Source organism: Bubalus bubalis, chromosome 16, assembly GCF_019923935.1.
Source record: "Bubalus bubalis isolate 160015118507 breed Murrah chromosome 16, NDDB_SH_1, whole genome shotgun sequence".
Lineage (NCBI taxonomy): Eukaryota > Metazoa > Chordata > Mammalia > Artiodactyla > Bovidae > Bubalus > Bubalus bubalis.
The window spans coordinates 28953818-28973025 of NC_059172.1; the positions used below are offsets into that span (position 1 = coordinate 28953818).

At 37.6% G+C, this 19208-nt stretch overlaps 1 protein-coding gene across 16 annotated transcripts in view; it reads right to left on the reverse strand.

The window, feature by feature from the left end:
• Window positions 1–200: 200 nt before the first annotated feature.
• The window catches only part of EMSY (EMSY transcriptional repressor, BRCA2 interacting), an 81517-nt gene continuing 62509 nt past the window's right edge, over window positions 201–19208 (reverse strand). For 11 of the 16 annotated variants that reach the window (XM_006041059.3, XM_006041058.3, XM_006041060.3 and 8 more), the window contains 7 exons: window positions 16412–16576; window positions 14554–14709; window positions 13506–13547; window positions 10808–10959; window positions 8349–8912; window positions 6889–7389; window positions 201–2930 (listed from right to left, as the gene is read on the reverse strand). In XM_006041059.3, the coding sequence (XP_006041121.1) occupies window positions 2736–2930; window positions 6889–7389; window positions 8349–8912; window positions 10808–10959; window positions 13506–13547; window positions 14554–14709; window positions 16412–16576 (1775 nt within the window). In that variant the 3' untranslated portion in view covers window positions 201–2735. The remainder of the gene's footprint in view (window positions 2931–6888; window positions 7390–8348; window positions 8913–10807; window positions 10960–13505; window positions 13548–14553; window positions 14710–16411; window positions 16577–19208) is intronic. The other 5 variants (XM_006041063.3, XM_006041057.3, XM_006041061.3 and 2 more) reach the window with 4 other exon arrangements.

The following is a 19208-nucleotide window of genomic DNA, read 5'->3' on the forward strand; positions in this document are numbered from 1 at the left end:
AGAGACAGAAATGATCAGAGGATACCTAGGGCCAGGGTGGTGGTGGTTTCAGGCATACAGGGTTTCTTTGGGGGGTTATACAAATGCTCTAAAATTGACCGTAGTGATGACTGCCCAATTCTAAATATACTAAAAAACCACTGACTGTGATACTTTAAATGGGTGAATGGTATGACGTGAAGTAATCTCAGTAAAACTGCTCATTTTTTTAAAGTTCTGTAATTTCACCATAAACTGCAACTGCTAGTACGAAGCATTTATCAAAGTTTCCTTTAAGCCAAACAGATTTTTCTTATCACTGCTTACAACAGTTGTTAGGGTTTTATTCATTTCGTAGCATTTGCACTGTAATCTTGGAATATCTTTCACATGGATGATGTAAACTTACATTTATGAACTTAAACATATGAAATAGTAAAAGAGCTAATGCTAAGATCTTCAGTTAAAGGATGCCTAGAGATCCATGAATGGCATTACCATCCACCCACTAAATTAAGAAACCTAAGAGCCACTCTTGTTTCTTCTTTCCTTTAGCCTTCATATCCATTTCATCAGCCAGTAACCCTGCTTGTCAACTCCATAAGGGAAGGATTTTCTGTTTATTCACTATGGTACATACCTGGTGCTTAGCCTAGCATCTGGCACACAGAAGATGCTTAATTAATATTTATCAAATAAATTGAAATTCATGCTGTCCTTCAGATTAACAGTTTTTAAAAGAAAAAAAAAATTAAATCCCTCATTTGATAATTTGTTAAAATATATACTAATTTTTTAAAATGTAAACTATGGAAATTTCATCCGCCATTTTAGTTGCTGAAACATATTAAGGCTAAATTCTCAAAGGGACACAGGTATGCTATGGTACCGGAATATGCAGAAGTAGAACATAATGACTTTATTCAAGTTTGCTGTTACCTGATCCATGAATATTTAAAAGATATTTTATTTTATAAAAACTTACATCTGTAAGTAATGGACTGACCGTTAACAGAGGGCTTAACCTGGAACACATAGATAGGCTTAGAGGCCCATGAACCCCTAAAAACTGCAAAACCTAACATGTATATTGGCATGTGAGAGTTTTCACTTTTTGGTGAGAGTTCAAAGTGTCATCAGATTTTCAAAGAAGTCTATGACCCAAAAGGTTAAAAAAATTACTTAACTAGAAACAGTCACAAGTCTTTTAAACAGGAATTTGTACAATAAAATAATACCCAACAGCTCCATCTATGGGTATAAGTCATTATCATGTAGCAGAAATAAGGACAACTACAAGAAATCAGTGCATCTGTGAATGCCTGTGTTTAAATCTTCAGTGTCACTCTAGTGGGAATTTATTAACTATAGGATCACAGTTTTTTTTTTTTTTTCCCCAGATATAGATGTAAAAATTAGGAGACCATTGATGAATTCTACTTTACAGTACTTCAGCACCAAAAAATTGGGCAGTTATGCTGATATATGTATATACAGTTCAACATTTGTCAGTCTTAAAATGCTTATTTATAGTGAAATCTATATAAAACCGTTAAAAACTTTTCTATTTACATTTTTTAAAAAAATGAAAAGTATAGTTTCCTTTGCCACAACTTGTCAAAACTGACTCTTACCCGTTCCCACCCTCTTACCCTTCACTCTACTTGTGACAGACAGTGATCACAAGACCCAAACATATTGCTTAAACAAATCATGTCCTAAAAAGGTAGAATGCTTAAAAACATTACATTTAGAACTGTAAATGAACTTTTTATACATTTCAAAGGGGGTTAAACAAAGGTATGTAAAAGTTATTTTCAAAGTCTCAGTCCAACATGAATGTGCAATTTCAGTGTTAAGATAGCATCATATGAATAATTTGTTTTCCTGAACATAACTGAACATTTCCTTTGGACTAGAAAATATTTCTATTCCTCTGTTTCACAATGAAACATTTTCTCATAAGTTTTCTTAAAGGAGAAAGGGGGAGGGGGTGGGAGGTGGAAAGGGTAGACAATCCTGGCTTACAGGAAATTTGTCAGAAGGAATATGGCCTGCTTTGAAATGTTTACATTTAAATAAATAGAAAGCAAGTGTGCTGCCTAGAGCACAAAGGAACAACAACACAATAAATTAGCATACAACTGGTGAGAATGTACAAATCACCCAAAAAAGCACTTCCCACTGGTTAGGGACCTGATTTCCACCATCTAACAAGGATTCTTTAATGCCAGTATCAAATAACTAGTTATTTTATAAAATACGAACTGCGGAGATGTAAAATGTTAACCAATTCAGCACTTGCAGGGATTTGCAAAAACATACAAGATTAAAAAAAACAAAACAAAACAAAACTATTCCTGACACACTGTTTCAAAATACAATCTATTCACATTCTCCTTTTTTGATGGTGTTTGCTCAGTAGAAACCAGTTGAAGAACATTCACAGGAAAAGTCTCTTTCCACTGCAAGACAAACTTTTCCATTAGCCGTGGTCCAACAGAGAAAGAATATCAGGTCTTATGTCACTGTAGATGTGCATCTTTTTTCTTTTTCTAAAAAAAAGTACATTCCCCTGTGAGTTTTATCTTGTTTTAAAATGCTACTCCTGCAGCAATTCTTGTTGAAACACTGCTGTTTCAGGGTCCACAGTCTAAGCATGGGCAAAGTGCTCTCTTTAGACATCAAAATACAAGGGCTTCCCTGGACACTTGGTAACCAAGTAGGTTTTAAAGTGCACTCCTGTGTCCAAAACACTAGGATCGCTCAGCAGAACTCTGAGAGGGGCTGGGTTCAGTTCCATCCTCTGTGCTACTGTCTATGTCCTGCTCCATGGCCGTCTCATCATCATCCAACTGCTGACTGGTGAAATTGTTCAGTTCAAGGAGCCCGCTCGGCTCTACGACCACGTTGGAGCTGGAGTGGCAAGGAATAGCATACTGGGGAATGGCCTGGAAGAGAAGACAGAGGAGAGAAGCTTCATGGTTAAAAAAAAGGTAACAGAAGGATGTCCTCAACAATAACAAGGAAGGAAATAAGGACACTGACATTAACTGGACAACCACTAGATGCCAGGCACTATGCTAGATGCTTAATATTATTCCCATTTTACAAATGAGGAAACTAAGACAGTAAGTGACTTAATCAAGGTCACACAGTTGGTCAGGGTTAATGCTAGGATGCCAGGATTCAAATCCAAGTCCTCTACAACGCAAAGTGATCTCTCCACTCCTTGATGGTGCCTCTTCTAACAAAGGAGGCTGAAGTCCATGCCTAATTCAAGAGACAGACTCTGAGGATATTTTTATTTGGTCATTAAGCAAATTTTAAATGTAAATGCATCAGATTTTGCTTCTGCAAGATGAATGATTAATCCACTGATACCACAATATTTTTAAGCCCTTTGGCAGTTCAAAGGTGAACTTATTTGTTTGGGTCACATAGTAACAATCTTTATTGAAGATGAGGCTAGAGAAGACAAACAGTCTTTTAAACAATGAAAGTACCAAAAGATAACCACATACTCCCTTGCCAGATTCTTTTTTTTCTCAACTTTATTATATACCTTCTTAAAAGGTATATCAGTTCATATCATACCCCTACTTAAAATTCTACAATTGTTTCCTATTGTTCATGTCTCCAGCCTTATGCCAAACTCCCTTGTACCATGGGGTGTGTGCACTAGTTCTTCCTCTCTTCCTGGAATATCCTTCCTCTAAATCGTTACATGGCTGGTTCCATTCTTATCATCTGCATCTTAGCTCAAATGCTTCAAGTAAAAGGCTTTGAGAAGCCTTCCTTCTATGAAAGGAAACCAGAGTACTGGGTCGATCCCACCCCTGACCCCTATTATGTTCTGTACATTTTCTTTATTGATTTATCATCTCTTTGTTTTCTTCTCATCCTTAGAATGTAAGATCCAAGACAGTACGAACCAGAGCACAGATCCTGACTATCTTTTTCATTGCTAGATACCCAGAACTTTGAACAGAGTCTGGCACACATTGAAACTGAAAGTCGCTCAGTCGTGTCTGACTCTTTGCGACCCCAGAGACTATACAGTCCATGGAATTCTCTGTGCCAGAATACTGGAGTGGGTAGCCTTTCCCTTCTCAAGGGGATCTTCCCAACCCAGGGATTGAACTCAGGTCTCCTGCATTGCCAACAGATTCTTAACTTTCCCAATGAATAATGTATCTTTGACATAAAGAACCCAGGAGCAAAGCTGAATATCAGCATTTGGAAAATATACCTAACCAAAACAACCTTCTACTGAGGAGAGATGCAAATTTAGTTTTAATACTATCAAGAAAATAGTGTAAGATGCCCAGGCATTGATTCTAAAGTGGTAAAGTTTTTTGTCTCCCCTCACCCTCCTGCCCTTGTTCCATACAGCTGATCGCTGTGAAAAAGTCTCTAGTGGGGTCAGAATTTTAGTTGAGCTCTAGCTGTGACTTGCTGTGGACCTCTGAATAAGTCACTTCCCTTCTTAAGCTTTAGTTTAATTTTGTGTAAAATAAGATCATTAGAAAAGATATGCTTTAAATATCCCTACAGATCTAAATTCTATGAATTCCATATACATATAGACCCCTTCAAAATAGAAGATACATTCATCTTGTGTACTCCTCTATCCTTACACCTAGCACAGTGCCTGGAACACAGAGGTCAAATAATCCATGTGGAATGAATGAATGAATAAAAGAAATATGGATTATCTGTCTACAAGGTACTTAACATTAAACATGCTGAATTTTTACAGAACATTTTTCAAGGAACTTCTGCAGACTTCCTTCACTCAAGTCAGTGGTATTTTACTGAATGAGTAAAAATCAATACTTTGGGTCAAAGCTAAGCATAACTACTGAGACCTGAAAATAAATGTTCTAACAATCTGTTAGTGATGATTATAACAACAGGAGCTATCCTTATTGAGTATTACTCTATATAGGACATTTAACCAGATATTTACTCAATCCTCAAAACAACTCTTTGAGCTGTTATTGTTTCCCCTTCATCACAGGAACAGAGGTTAACTGTTGCCCAAAGCCACAAAGTAGGTAAGGATTACGGGATTCAAATCTAGATATTTCTGACTCCAAAAGCTTGGTCCTTACTGCTGCTCTTCCCTCTGACACAGTGACACATCAACCTAGCATATAGTAAACGCTAAAAATTAGCTCAGTATTCTTGCAGAGAACCTACTCATTAGCTATCATCTTTGATACATGAAGCAAATTACATTTTAACCCCTGTTCATGAAGTATAGAAAATAATTTCCACATAAGCTATTCAAAATAATTTTCAATTTAGCAAGTATACGAACTTAAAGAACTTAAACTCCCAGGGGCCACAGTAAATTTTAGTAAAAATAGGAATAGCTATCATATATTGGGCAATCACTACAAGCCAGGTACTGTGCTAAGTGCTTCATTTCAATTTTATATACTCCTTATGTCAATCACGTAAAGTAGGCATTCCTTATTCCCATTTTACTGATGAGGAAACTAAGGCACAGTGAGGTTAAGTAGTCTTGCCCAAAGTCACACAGTGAATAAACAGCAAAGCCACGAAACCTCCTTTTCCACCAAACCCTACCTCTTCAGTGGAGAAGGGCATGGCAACCCACTCCAGTATTCTTGCCTGGAGAATCCCATGGACAGAGGAGACTGGTACAGTCCATAGCGTCGCAAAGAGTCAGACACGACTGAAGCGACTTAGCATGCAATGCTACCTCTTCAGGGGGAAAAAACATGTAACAAATCCATCTGGTCAACGGTTATTTAGTTCACTGTTTTGACAGGAACAAAATGTTTGAATAATTCAATGGCCAGATCTATTTGCACTTAAGCATTTCCCCTATACTAAAATAAATCCCATCTGGGTTAATATCGGTCAATTTGCATTCTTTCATGGCTTGGGATCACAGGAAAGGCAAAATTTACTACAGAATAGTCTAAGTCACACAATATAGTACAATAAATACTACTATCCATAGTAAATACTAGATTATCCACATTTCAATAAATCCAAATTCTCAATTAACTAAAATGTGCTGCTCTGATACCTTCCAAGCAAAAAAATGACAAATGTCAAGAAAAAAACCTGAAACCTTGCAAGGAGAGAGGGAAATAAAACACAACTTCTAAAAGCTAGTCTGGACCCAGTAACTCTTCAGTCTGGATTATATATGATAACAGATGAGTTTTAGAATGAAGGGAATGTGAGGCATAGGAAAATCTACTGTCAATGAATAATCCATCATGTTCACTAGCCTGTACTTACCAAGACAGGAGAGTAACCATAATAAGATTTTTCAATAATATAATGATTGAAATAAAAAACAAAGCTTTACGGTTAATCCCAAGTTAGTTATAAAATTAAATTACTAAGAAACATTCTCTTACAACATGGTTCTCTAGACATTTCAGTTAATTAAGGTTTTATAGTGCTGAAAACCATAAATTTGGATCAAGATCAAGAACTGTGTTTCTACAAGGGTCTCTAAAATTAACTTGAAATAGGAGTACAATCCAGTTATATCCCAAGAGTACAAACTACTTATACTCTGGGCAAAGACTGAGAAGCCCAAAATTTGACCTGGAAAGTTGCTGATCTTGTAGGTTGACTGCTGAGTCAACACTGGCAAGTGTGGCTTGCATCTATGAATCAAGTGGACACTGGGGCTCAGGGCCCTTGACTGTCTCTAAGGTGTACTGTTGTGATAATATCTATCAAGGACTCTGTTTCAGAAAATAATTATAAACTTGTATATTTGTAATAGGTAATAAACCAAATTTGATAATCTCTCTGCTATTTTGGCTTGACTCTTCCTGTGACATCCCAAAACACACCAAACCCACAACCCTCAAGACACCCAAGATTTCTTGTGTTCCTTCTGATTCTTACCTGGATGATAATTTCTGCTGGGCTCTCTTCAGCTTTCTTTTGGCCTACATTCTGAATACGCATGAACTGGCCTGTCGCAGGCACTCCTGGTGCATCGATTTTCCTTGTCGTTAGGGGAGGGCCAACAGCAGATGGACTTGAACAGGACTCTCTACATTTCTGTTTCTGGGGAGTGGAATTCGCCATCCCTGCCACCACCACATGGGTGGAGGGTAATGATCCTGCTTCACCAGTGAGCACACTAGTGGCAAGAGCCTTCTTTGGGGGATCCACTACCAAATGCTCTACATTTGTATCAATCTGAGCTTCCATCAAAGACATTTTCAAAATGTCTGACACTGCTGTCTTCTCAGAGGCCTGAATGGGAGATATGCTTGTAACTGGTGATGTCAACTTAGGCACAGAACTGCCACCAGTTATCTTTGTAACTGTGGGAGGCTGGCGCCCCTCAAAAGTTATCTTTGTAACAGAGGATCCTTGGGTTATAATTGGCTGCTCCACCTGAAAACAAATTGGGGTTGTGTGTGTTACAGCTACATATCTTTGAGAAAACCTATCAAACACCCCAGACAATAATGGCAAAAGAAACATTTGTGCTGTATACTAGGAAGATATTTTGAAGCTTGGTGTTTCAATAAGAGGGCTGATGGCAAAGTATCTGGTTACCTTTAAGAAAACTAGCGAAAGAGGAGGGGTCAAAAGAACCTTTGTTCAGCCAGCCAAGGTTCATAGCAGTAAAGGAAAAAAAGTCACAGCAGCCTTGTTTTCCTTGGGATTTACATCCCCACACAGTATACCTTAAACCCATCTCAAATAATTTCATATAATCTTCAGCTTTTTAAAATAAAAGTAGGGTTTTTTCAATCTTTTGCTTCAAAATACGTTTATACAAACATATTCTATATATATGTATTTATAACACACACATATACACATACATCACTCCAAAGCCACTAATTTTCCCTAATATAATTTTTTGTTTTCAATATTCACAGATAATTCCTCTGAAATCTAGAAGATAAATTTATTAACCAAATGGTGGTGGTGTAAACTACAAAGGAAGACGGTCAATGAAGCTCCTTAAAAGACTGTAGTTTACTTATTAGCATTATTGCCACAGAAACAAGAGCTTACAGGCATGGAGATAAATACTTTATGCCTAAAAAATAAAAATAATTTAGGTATATCTATGCATTATTGATCAATGCTGAAGTTATTTCATTAAAAACTGCCTGGAAATTCAAGTTCTGAGTGCTATGCTTTTTTTCTTCCTATATTAATGCGTACATTTCTTCCCTAATGTCAACCTTCTGATGGAGTAAAGTAATACCAGCGTAATGAGGCTTTTGAGTTTCCTCTTGCCAGGAGAATGCACCGCTAATCACGATAGGGTCGTGATGTTTTCATTTTTTTCCGTGAACAGAGAAGTTTAACTTTGCATGCTATCAATATTCCGTTACCTGGCTTGCCGGCTGTTTCTCTGAAGAGGCTGGGAGCGGCATTTGGCTCTGGGGGGTTTGGGGTTGCACGTAGATTTTTGGTTGGTTCGGAGCCTGCTGCAGTTTAGGGAGCTGCTGCGTGGTTTTCACTGCAAGCACCTGTACTACAGTCTGTGGGGGCTGTGCCATTAAGGTAGGAAGCTGCCTGTCTTTGGCCACCATGGGATGCTGTGTGTGCTGTACATCTGGCTTGGGCTGTGCTTGTTCTTGCTGGAGAGGGGTGAGTTTTTGATGCCTGATGGAAAGCTGGGGCATTTGCGGGAGTTTGTGCTGGAGCTGGTCTGCCTGCAGGTGGATGGTCTGCTTCTGTTTAGTCTGGAAGCACTGCAGAGTTTTCACTTGCAGCTGAGTCTGTTCCAGCTGTGGCTGGCTAAGTTTCTGCGGCTTAGCTGACTGTGACTGAGTCAGGGCAGATCGATAAAACAGACCTGTCTGAGGGTCTAAAGTGTCCATCTCTTCAACCTCGCCCTCCTCAGTTCCAAGTTCCTCGCTGTGTTTGGTAAAAGCAGTGTGACTGCTTAATGCCTAAGTAAAAAAGGCACAAAGTAAGAATGAAATAAGAAAAACACCTATATTGCTACATTTTCCTCAAATTGGAAAAGACTTGATTATGAGAATCATTCAAAATTTTCAGAAGGGAGAACCTAAGAAGACCAAAAAACTCTCAAGGTCTCTAAATCTAAAGGCAGCCTTAGATTGAGACTCTTAAAATTTCAACTCTTAAATACCGCAAAAACTGGCAAATGCACTGCAGTAAGAAAACTCTCAGAGGGCCCAGAACTTAAAAGGTAAGAAAAATAAGGATGCTTTGTAAGCACAGCACAAGATGGGAAAAGAAAAGGGTCCCTGGCTCAGGACACAGCTCCAGAGCTGTTAATCTGTCCAAAGGAAGAATGCAGCAACCCAGAAGTGAGGTATCTAGAGAAAATCCAAGGTTCAGAGACGCCCACTTGTGCTGTGCACCCATTCAGCACAGTCCAGGAGGCAGGCATTGTCTGAAGGCCATGCCCATCCCAGTCTCCACAGAGGGCCTCTTTGCTAAGGGTGGAGACGGGTGGCCAGGCCTACCAAGGTCTGAGTGATCTGCCCTCTGCCCCAGCCCTCCTCGCCCAGGTTCCACGCACACCAGGCAATGGCTTTCACACACCCGGATTCCTCCCAGGAGGGAAGGAAACTGTGGCAGCAATAAGAGCACTCCTGTCAGGAGAAACAGAGATGGCCTGATGTCAGTTCTAACAGCGTTGGGAGGCAGCAGCAATCTTGAGTGACATGGTTAGAGCCAGCTGTCCGACCTCCCTGGGTGTCTCGAGAAAAGTCAGTCAGGACAGCCAGATGAGGGCCAGACTCCAGGCTGAGAGCTGACACCCAGCAAAATCTCTGGCCATCTGGTTTCCCTCAGTGACAGAAGATACACCCCAATCCCATCCTTCCCACTGCTTTGTCAAATGCTACACATCTTAAACTTTAAAACTTTGAGATTCAATCGAAACTCTCCCCTATCTCATAATGACCTTACATATACAGGTTTTTAATTCAACAATTTCTTCATGCCTTTCGAGTAGTTTGCCTGTAATTATGGTCAACTGCTACCAGTTGAGTAATGATAATTTATGTGGCTGCTAATGATAAGTCATGCTTAAATCTGATATTTATGATATCACTTTATAATAGAGGCAGGATTCTTTAGATTTAAATCCTGGTTCTGCCATCCAGAATAGGTTATTTAATTTCTATGGGCATGAGTTTCCTCATTTGTAAGAGGGATGATACAATCACCTTGCAGGCTCATAGCAAGAATTAAATAAGTTAAAGCATTTAAAGCTCAAAGCACAGTATCTGGCACAAAATCAATATATCAATGTATTTTTTACCTTTTCCCCATTACCCTTGGTACCACATTTTCTGTTTTATATTAATTCATTTTTCTTCCTGTTGAGTCTCTTCCTCAATTGGTCACATTCAATAAAAGAAGTCAAATAATATTTACCTAGTTATTTTTAATGTTCCCATAAGGATTCATTATGAAAGCAAAAAGTAAAACAAATGAAAAACTCAGCATCAAACAGCTTAAGGAAGCCAACTTCTATTTCATTTGAAAATCTTGCCTCAGTGATAAACCCTTCCATAACAAGAAAATACATAGAAACAGTGACCAATTCTGATATCATAGATTCATCTAGATAGCTTTGCCCTTTTGAAATGTTACGAGTTCACAGAAGATCCAAGAATACTATTTCTTAATTACTTTCTGGTGTTAAGACTCTCAGTTCATTTCCTTTACTCACCCCTCACAGATGACAAGAACTACACTAACACTCTTTAACTCAGTTATTTCCCCTCTTATAATAGGAGATGAAACTGAATCTTATTTCAGGAAGGAAGCGGCTACAGAAGGTAGAAGGAAAAAGCAGAGATACAACCTGCTGCATTATGTGGGTGATTGCTCCAGGGGAAGAAGCTGGGATGGACTTCACCACCACGGATGTCTGTGTTGCAGTCTGTGACTGAGCCACATGCTGGAGGAGGGTCCGCTGAGGCTGGGAGGGCTGTTGGGGCTGGGAGCGGTGGCTGACTGAAAATAGAGGAGGTGATGATATTTCTCCAGAAATCACCACAGCATCTGTAACCAGTAGTCATTTTAAACAACTGTCTGTGAGATTGCATCACAGAGAGAAAGTGTGGTACTAGGAGGCAGAAGACCAGAGTCTGCCCATTTATGAGCTGTGTAACTCTGAGAAAGTCACTTATCTTCTCTGAGACTCTGTGTCCTCATCTGTAAAATGGGAATAACAGAGCTATTATAAGGATGAGATGAGAAATGTATGTGGAAGCACTGTGAAAACTATTATCACAAAGGAGGAACAAATCCCTTAAAGCTATATCCTCCTGTGAGTTGTACTCTTTCTCCAGTGACCTTTACCCCATTAAGGTAACAAAACAACAATCAATTTCTGCAATCAAATCCTAGACTAATATTTTTAAGGATAGTGAGACAGTGCAAGTTTTTAACCTCTTGATCCCAGTTCTAAATGTAATACAAAAACCAGAAGCATTCACTCCTTTATATACAAAAGACACTCTCTCATATCCTAAAGGTGATATGATAGGTCAAGGTGATACTACAGAAAGAAAACGGGATCAACAGTCACAACTGGATTCTGTCCCACTCTGCCACCAATCAGCTATGTGAATTTGAAGAGGACACTTAAACTCTATGTTATTAATCTCTAAAGTTCAGAGGTTTTATTTTGTTTATTTTTGTTTTTTATTGGGATAAAATTTTATTTCTTAGAAGAGGACCAAATGAAGTAATGAATTGAAAATGGTCCTTAGATTATTAAGTACCAAAATATAAAGTTAACAAAATAACAGAAAAGTTAGTGTTCTTTCATCTTCTCAAATTCAGCTCATCCAAAACAAATGAGTAAGAGTATAGTTCAGGAAATAATTCCACCTCTTAGTTTCTTGCTGGAAGGTCCCATGGAGTAAACTATACATTTAAACTACACATCTATGTTGATGCCAAACTATCACTTTTAATCAGCCTCAATTTCAACTTTTTAAACAGTATAAATACTCAACACTTCTTATTCTACAGAGCTTTAAAAATGTCTGTAGTTACTGGAAACCAACTTTTTGAATCAGAAACAGATAAAAACAAATCTGTAAAATTAGCTAAGGATTTTGAGAATATCAAAACCTCTCAATAATCCATGGTTCTAATTCTCATATATCTTGATCTACAATTTCAAGTAGCAGTGGTTCCATACTTAGAAAAGTCATAGTCAAATGCCCAAGGATAAGATGATCACTACAAAATCAATGTAAAAGCGCCACTGTCAGTATAGAACTTTAAAACTATCTAGTGAAATACAAATAAGCTTCATTTTTATAACACATTTTATCCATATTCAAAAATGCCATTTTTCTTTCTTTTTTTTTTTTTGAACATTTTTCTAATATTTATTTATTTGGCTGCACTGGGTCCCAGTACTGCATGCAGGATCCTTGATCCTCGTTGTAGCATGCAGGATCTTTTTAGTTGCAGCATGTGAGATCTAGTTCCCTGACCAGGAATTAAACTCAGGCCTCCTACATTGGAAGCTCAGAGTGTCTGCCACTGGACCACCAAGGAAGTCCCACAATGCAGTTTTTCTATTGTTGCTATATATATGCCTACATGTGGTGTGAGGTTACAGGCAGCAGCACCAGTACTCTTTTATAAATGCACTATAGTATCTTACTGCATTTCACAATAAGCTTTATATATACATTTTAAATTATATGAGTTAATACAATCTTCCATATGTGCTCAACGAAACTGGAAAAAAGGGAGTCATGGTTTGTATTAAAATAACAAATACTTAAATCATTTTTAGTACAACTGAGTAAGAGAAAAAACAAATCATATTAATAATATTAAAACTAAGCAAGCAAATCAATGAAGCTTTTTACTGATAGAAGCATCATCAGAAATGAATGACATTTGAAAAATAATATATATAATTTCTGATGAAATTATCAGATTATATGGAACATTTTTACTGCCCACACTAATATTCATAATTATTACATTTATTAAGAAATGAAGTAGATTTCACAGATGATCAACTGAAACCATTTAAGAATAATCCTCAAGATACTATAAATTCAAAATACTAAAATCTCTTCATAGTAATTCTCCAGAGTGCAGGTAAGTTAAAGAAAAATAACATCCACTGCAGAATAATACAAGAGGGTCAGGAAGTTGGCTGTGAAGTTAAAAAAAAAAAAAAAAACACTCAGTGAGGCTGAAGATATGATGGGAGAAGATTATAGAAGGGAGGTCACAGAGTAGGTATTTGGAAAACAGCTGAAGTGACCTTTAACTGGGCCATGTAAACACCATAAAACAGTCACTTATTTCTTTAAACAACTCTTATTTTTCCAATGTCAGACTGCTCATTTCTGAGAAAGAATCCCACTACTCTGCAAAAGGAAAGTCTCTCTCCCTTTTACTGAGTAGAGCTTACCTTTCCTCTACCAGATCAGAGTAGAGCGCATCCATTAAGTGGTTTGCCCCCAAAACAATCATCTTTTATCTTCAGTTACTTTTACAAATGGATGCACACCACTTACCTAGAAGGGGAAAAGCAACCTCTGTCCCCTCATCAGTGCGTTCTGAAAAGGATAAGTAAGGGAAGATATCATAGGTCTTTTTATCTATTTACCGTTTGATAATCTAGTCTATCCCCAGAGGTTATTATTGATTTTCCCAACATACTGCCCTCTGCTTTTTGCTAAGTATCTCTAAAGAAAGATGCTAGATAGCTTTACATAATTTTTAATTGGATTTTCCCTTTTGGCAATTTTAATCCATTAGTCTTAACAATATCTCCCAAAATTATGCCAAAAAATTCCCTTTCCACTTTGGTATTTACATCCTTCAAATATTTGCAACTTTTTGTTCTCTTATGCTTAAGAAAACAGAAGACAGGTGTTCTTTATATACTGCCTCATAAGTCATCTCTCCTAAGCCCTAATTATTCATGTTACTACTCTCTGAACTCCTCCAAATCTCAAAGTAACAGAGGGCCCAAAACAGAAAGCAGTATTCCAGGTGTGGTCTCACCAGAATATGAACGAACTTATTATCCTTCCTGCTCCACTTCTCTACATATGCCATCCAAAAACATCATCAGTGTTTTTGCTGCCAGACCACATAAATACCTAATGTGTTTTCCATCACAACTCTTAACTATTTACAAGGATTTAAAATTTTCCACATTTTTTTCTTTACATTAAAAATGGGGAGAAGGGTTGGATTTTATACTTTCTTTCACCCTTGACCCACCTCCCCTTCCCAAAACTAAAAAATTCAAATGTATGAGTATTTATTCCCCCATAAAAGATATTCTATCCTCTCGCTACCGGTGCTGCCTGATGTTCACAGATATTCTTTAAGGCCAACTACAGTTTTATATTACTTGCAAACTTTGTAAAATCTATCAATTTTCTCCCTCTAATCATTAAAGGCAGGGTAAATCCCAAAGACAATGTGAATCTGCTCTCAGAGAAAACTGGACGAGATCGAGAAATATAAAAAATATATTTTCCCCCAATCATCACATGAAATCCAGAAAGGTAGCACTCCTACCTTAATACTACTTTTTAAAAGGACACCTACCAGTAGTGATGTATTCAGCAACTAGTTCTGACTCTACCACCGCAATTGATGGGCTTTCAGGAGAATGTCTCTTTTCCTGGGTCATCTGAATAGGCACTGCCATTTGACTTAGGTCAATAGTGGGTTGTCTTGGTTTAGATTCCAATTTTTCCTTCACTGTATAAAAAAGTCAGGGGAAAAATTAACTTTATTATAAACAAGTACTAAAACCAGAGTTGTCCATGGAAAAATGAACAAGACCTCTGGGGTGCCACATGGGCAGTGACTAAGAAGATAGGAAGTTGAAAACAAAAGCGCAGACTACTGGATGGCTATAGAGTGCACAACTTGTGCAAGCATACTCAGTAGCACAGCAAGAACACACAGGCGTTCAGACTAAAATCTGCCCCCTATTATCACTAGGCCAAACAACTGGACCTGTTCCCCTTGTACATACAGCCCTTTAGAACACTTCCTTTACCCTTAGTCAAGGCAGTACCTGGTACTCTTCAGTTCACCAACCTGAAAACAAAGGGTGAGTAAGCACTACTTAGCATTATTTGCTCCAGGACACAACTGCCCGGAAGAGCACAACACAGTGACCAGTTTAATTTGATCTATTAAAAATTCAAGATAATTCCCCAAGAAATGTTACATTTTTATGACTCTTGAAGAATAAAAATATTCATTGTTAGGAAAATATGTTCCTGCAAAAATGTCTATGGAATGGTCTGGAATCATGAATGGTTTCCATGGATAGAATAACTTTCTAAATTATCACTTTTTCTACAAAATTATTTGGTTTCCACCCTCTATAAGGCATTAACGGAAATAGTTGAGTATGTTAAAGACAAGAAGCTAAGGAAATGCCTAAGCCAAAAATAACACCAATAAAAAAATCAAAGACTTAAAATAAATGCTAGTATTCTTTGGGTAGTGTAGAGTGGATGTTACAACAAACAGTAAGTAATTAAGTCCAGTAAGCAATCATTCAGATTATTCTCACCAAGCATAAAATGTGATAAAATCAAGATAATCATTTAAAGAAAGTAAAACAAAACCAAAGGAATACAAAAGTCACCCCACAAGTAGAGAGGACACTGAATTGGGAATCAAAAGACATGGAATCTCACTCTGCCACTAGCCAACTGGATAACCTCTCTAGGTCTCAGTATGTTTATTCATAATGAAACGAATGGACGAGATCATCACTAAGGTCCCCTAAGAACTCTGACAATATCTGATCTATTATAATAGAAAAGTCAGTATAACTAACACAGTTTTGCCTAGAGTTTATAGAAGATATATGGTAACTGGAAATACCGATTGGATCTTGCTAAATGAGAACAGCTTTGCATGGAAGCTCAGGTTGTTAAAATTATACAAAGAAGTATGAAGATAAAAAAACAAATTAGAATGTTAGCAAGGCCCTTAATGTTTTATGACCACAAAACTGCTCCACCAATATCAAGCAGGATGGCAGGGGCCCTCCAATTTGCCTTCTACTATTCTTGAATAGAATTGGCAAATGTACTGCATTTATCTTTGTGCTTAGAAATCGATAGACCTACTCCTTTCTGGTGACAAAAGGCAACAGGATTGTCCACTTTAAGCTGGAGAGAGAGCAGAAAAGAACTGTGCTGTTTTTTCTTCTTTCTTCTGATAGAAATGATAGACTACAGTCTGTCTATCCTTCAGTACTCCTGTGAACATCTTAATGAACTGACAAGTAAACAGACTGAACCAATGATTATAGACAAGTCCAGAGGGGGGAAATGTGCTCAAATAGTAACAAAGAAAATATAACAGTAGTAGTACTTTAGCACAACCCATCTCTAGAGAAAACATGCTTCATTCAGCTGAGCATGTGAATTCATACCTGTTGTCTGTTGGAGTTCTAACAGAGCTTTGATTGTTGAAGTAGCTGATTGTGATTCACTGGATACATCCTGATAAATTATGGTGGGGCTAGTCTCCATTGCAATCTCATGTTCTGACCAATCCTGACGCCGGGAAGCAATTACATGAACTACAGGCTGGGAATCTGTTTTATATTAGTTAAAAAAAAAAAACCCTATAAACAAAGTTTCTCTTAAAAAAAAAAAAAACAAAAAAACAATTTGTTCTTTTAAAAAAATCTTTGTTTTACTACAAACTTCATGCTTTATCTCCCCAAAAAGACGGTAAGCTCCCAGAGGGCATAATGTCTTTCATGTCTATATTCACGTATTCATTCATTGATTGATTCAACAGACTGGGCACCTATGTGCCAGTCTACATTTGGCACTGAGGATATAAAAGAGCTCACAGAATAATCAAAGGATGCTCAAGAAGCACACAATCTGGTTGGAGAGACAGACATGTAAAGAGACAAATTACAATTCAATGCTATAACTGCTATGATAAATAGGTGTGCATTTCTGTAGGTGGGTGCATGTCCACGTACCATAAGAACGAAATGCAGTATGAGTCTTATTTTCCCCAATGCACCTAAAAATGTGTTCTGTAGTACAACCTGAGCATTCAGTCAACACTTACTGGAATTACTGAAAGGAAATCCTGTCCACTGACAAGAAAAATGGATAAATGATCTAGAAGCCGCATGATATAATAGGATACATATAACATTCAGAATTCAAAGTCTTAGGTTACAGTCCCAGCTCTAGCAATTACCAGCAAGTTGATTCTTTGGGTCTTAGTATCATTATTTCTAAAATGGCAACACTAAAATTACCTCTCTAGCTCACAGGATTTCTGAGGATATAATGAAATAATATATGTAAAAGAGCTTTATAAACTATGAAGGACAATAGAAATGCTTTATTTTTGTTGTTGTTGTTCTGGTTGTGGCCTGAAAATTTCTCAATTCTAAGCCTTTTTGTTAATTTCAAAATAAATTATAGCCCTAACTAACTCAAGGCTTATTATATTCATGCTATATAAGCATGCATGTAAATATTAGACACATAAAATCAAACAACAAATTATTTGAGTTTTCCATCTACAGAATAAGTAGATGGAATAAGTAGTATAAGTGTAGTATACTACACTATTGTTAAGTTCCTAAACTCCTTGGTCCAAGATACCACACAGAAATTACATAGGCTATAAAAGCATGACTCCTACTCCCAAGTTTAGATTCTAATGGAGGAGACATAAAACGTGTGTGTGTGTGTGTGTGTGTGTGTGTAGCTTTGTACCCTGAGATAAAGTCAAATGATTAGGGCAATTATATAATAGAAAGAAAAAGACTACTATGAGTTGGAATGGTCAGTGAAAGTATCACAGAAAATAATTCATGCAGCCCCAAAACCAAGAATAAGTACAACTTAAGTTCACCCTTCTATGAATTTTATAGTTTTGAAAACCACAAAGTTGTTCAAAAAGGTTGAAGCAGCAGGAATGACTCTTCAAAAACAAAACAAAACCAAAAAAGCTATCTTCCCCCAAAAACAAAATCTATATACAAAATATCTGGAGTTTTTATTTACCATAAAAACAAAACTGTGTTTCTGCTCCCTACCTTATCCTCTAAACTCTAGGTAGACTATATGCCACACCAGGGATGTACAATTTCCATTAAACTTTCAAAAAAAATCTAGATGATTGAAGAACAATATCATGTAGTAATATCAAAAGCCATGTGAGGCCTACAGCAGTTTTTCTTTACTAATTCTAAGAGCATATGTAAGAAATTAAACTTAAAGAAAACTGATTATATTAGGGAATCATTCATTTTATATAAACTTAGTTCTCAATTTTAAGAATCTCTCATGATGCTATAAGTACCCCTTGGTTAGGTGCAAGGACCTATAGGCAAAGAATGACTTTGCAACCCAACTCTGTAAAATACACATATTAACTACCCAGAAGAAAGCAAAAACTGCATTGGTAGAGAGATAAGGTAACACAAGACTGAAAAAGAAAACACATTTCTACAAGGAGCACCTAATCCGACACATCATCCCACATAACAGCATCCCATAGGGACTGGGGAGACTGGTTTTTCTCTTTTTGCCCATATACACAAAAAGTGCAGCTGACCACACAAAGCGTCAGTGCAGCAACCACAATGGCTGTGACACAGAATGGGTGTGAACCTAAACATCAAAAACATTCCTTGAGTGATTTTCCTCTAGCTTAGACTAGATCAATCTACTGCCTACCAAATCTGACGCTGAGGTCTGAGTGTAATGACTGAGACAGCAGGAGCCTGATACAACAGTTCCATTTGATTATGCAGTGTGCATCCATCCAGACTTTCCTACCTGTCTTGGGGATGGTGGCCTACTGACCCTCAGATATCCTTCCCCATAGGTCATTTAACAAGTATTTACCGGGCATATACTGTATGTTATGTACTAGAGATACACACTATACTGTTATATCCAAAGGCAGATTCAGGCATCTCTATGGAAGAATGTCTCTTATGTCTTTACTATAAAAAACTTCTATCACATTTGCAGAGAATTGTAAGACCTCTCTGGAGAAGGCAATGGCAGCCCACTCCAGTACTCTTGCCTGGAAAATCCCATGGACGGAGGAGCCTGGTAGGCTGCAGTCCATGAGGTCGCTAGGAGTCGGACACGACTGAGTGACTTCACTTTCACTTTTCACTTTCATGCACTGGAGAAGGAAATGGCAACCCACTCCGGTGTTCTTGCCTGGAGAATCCC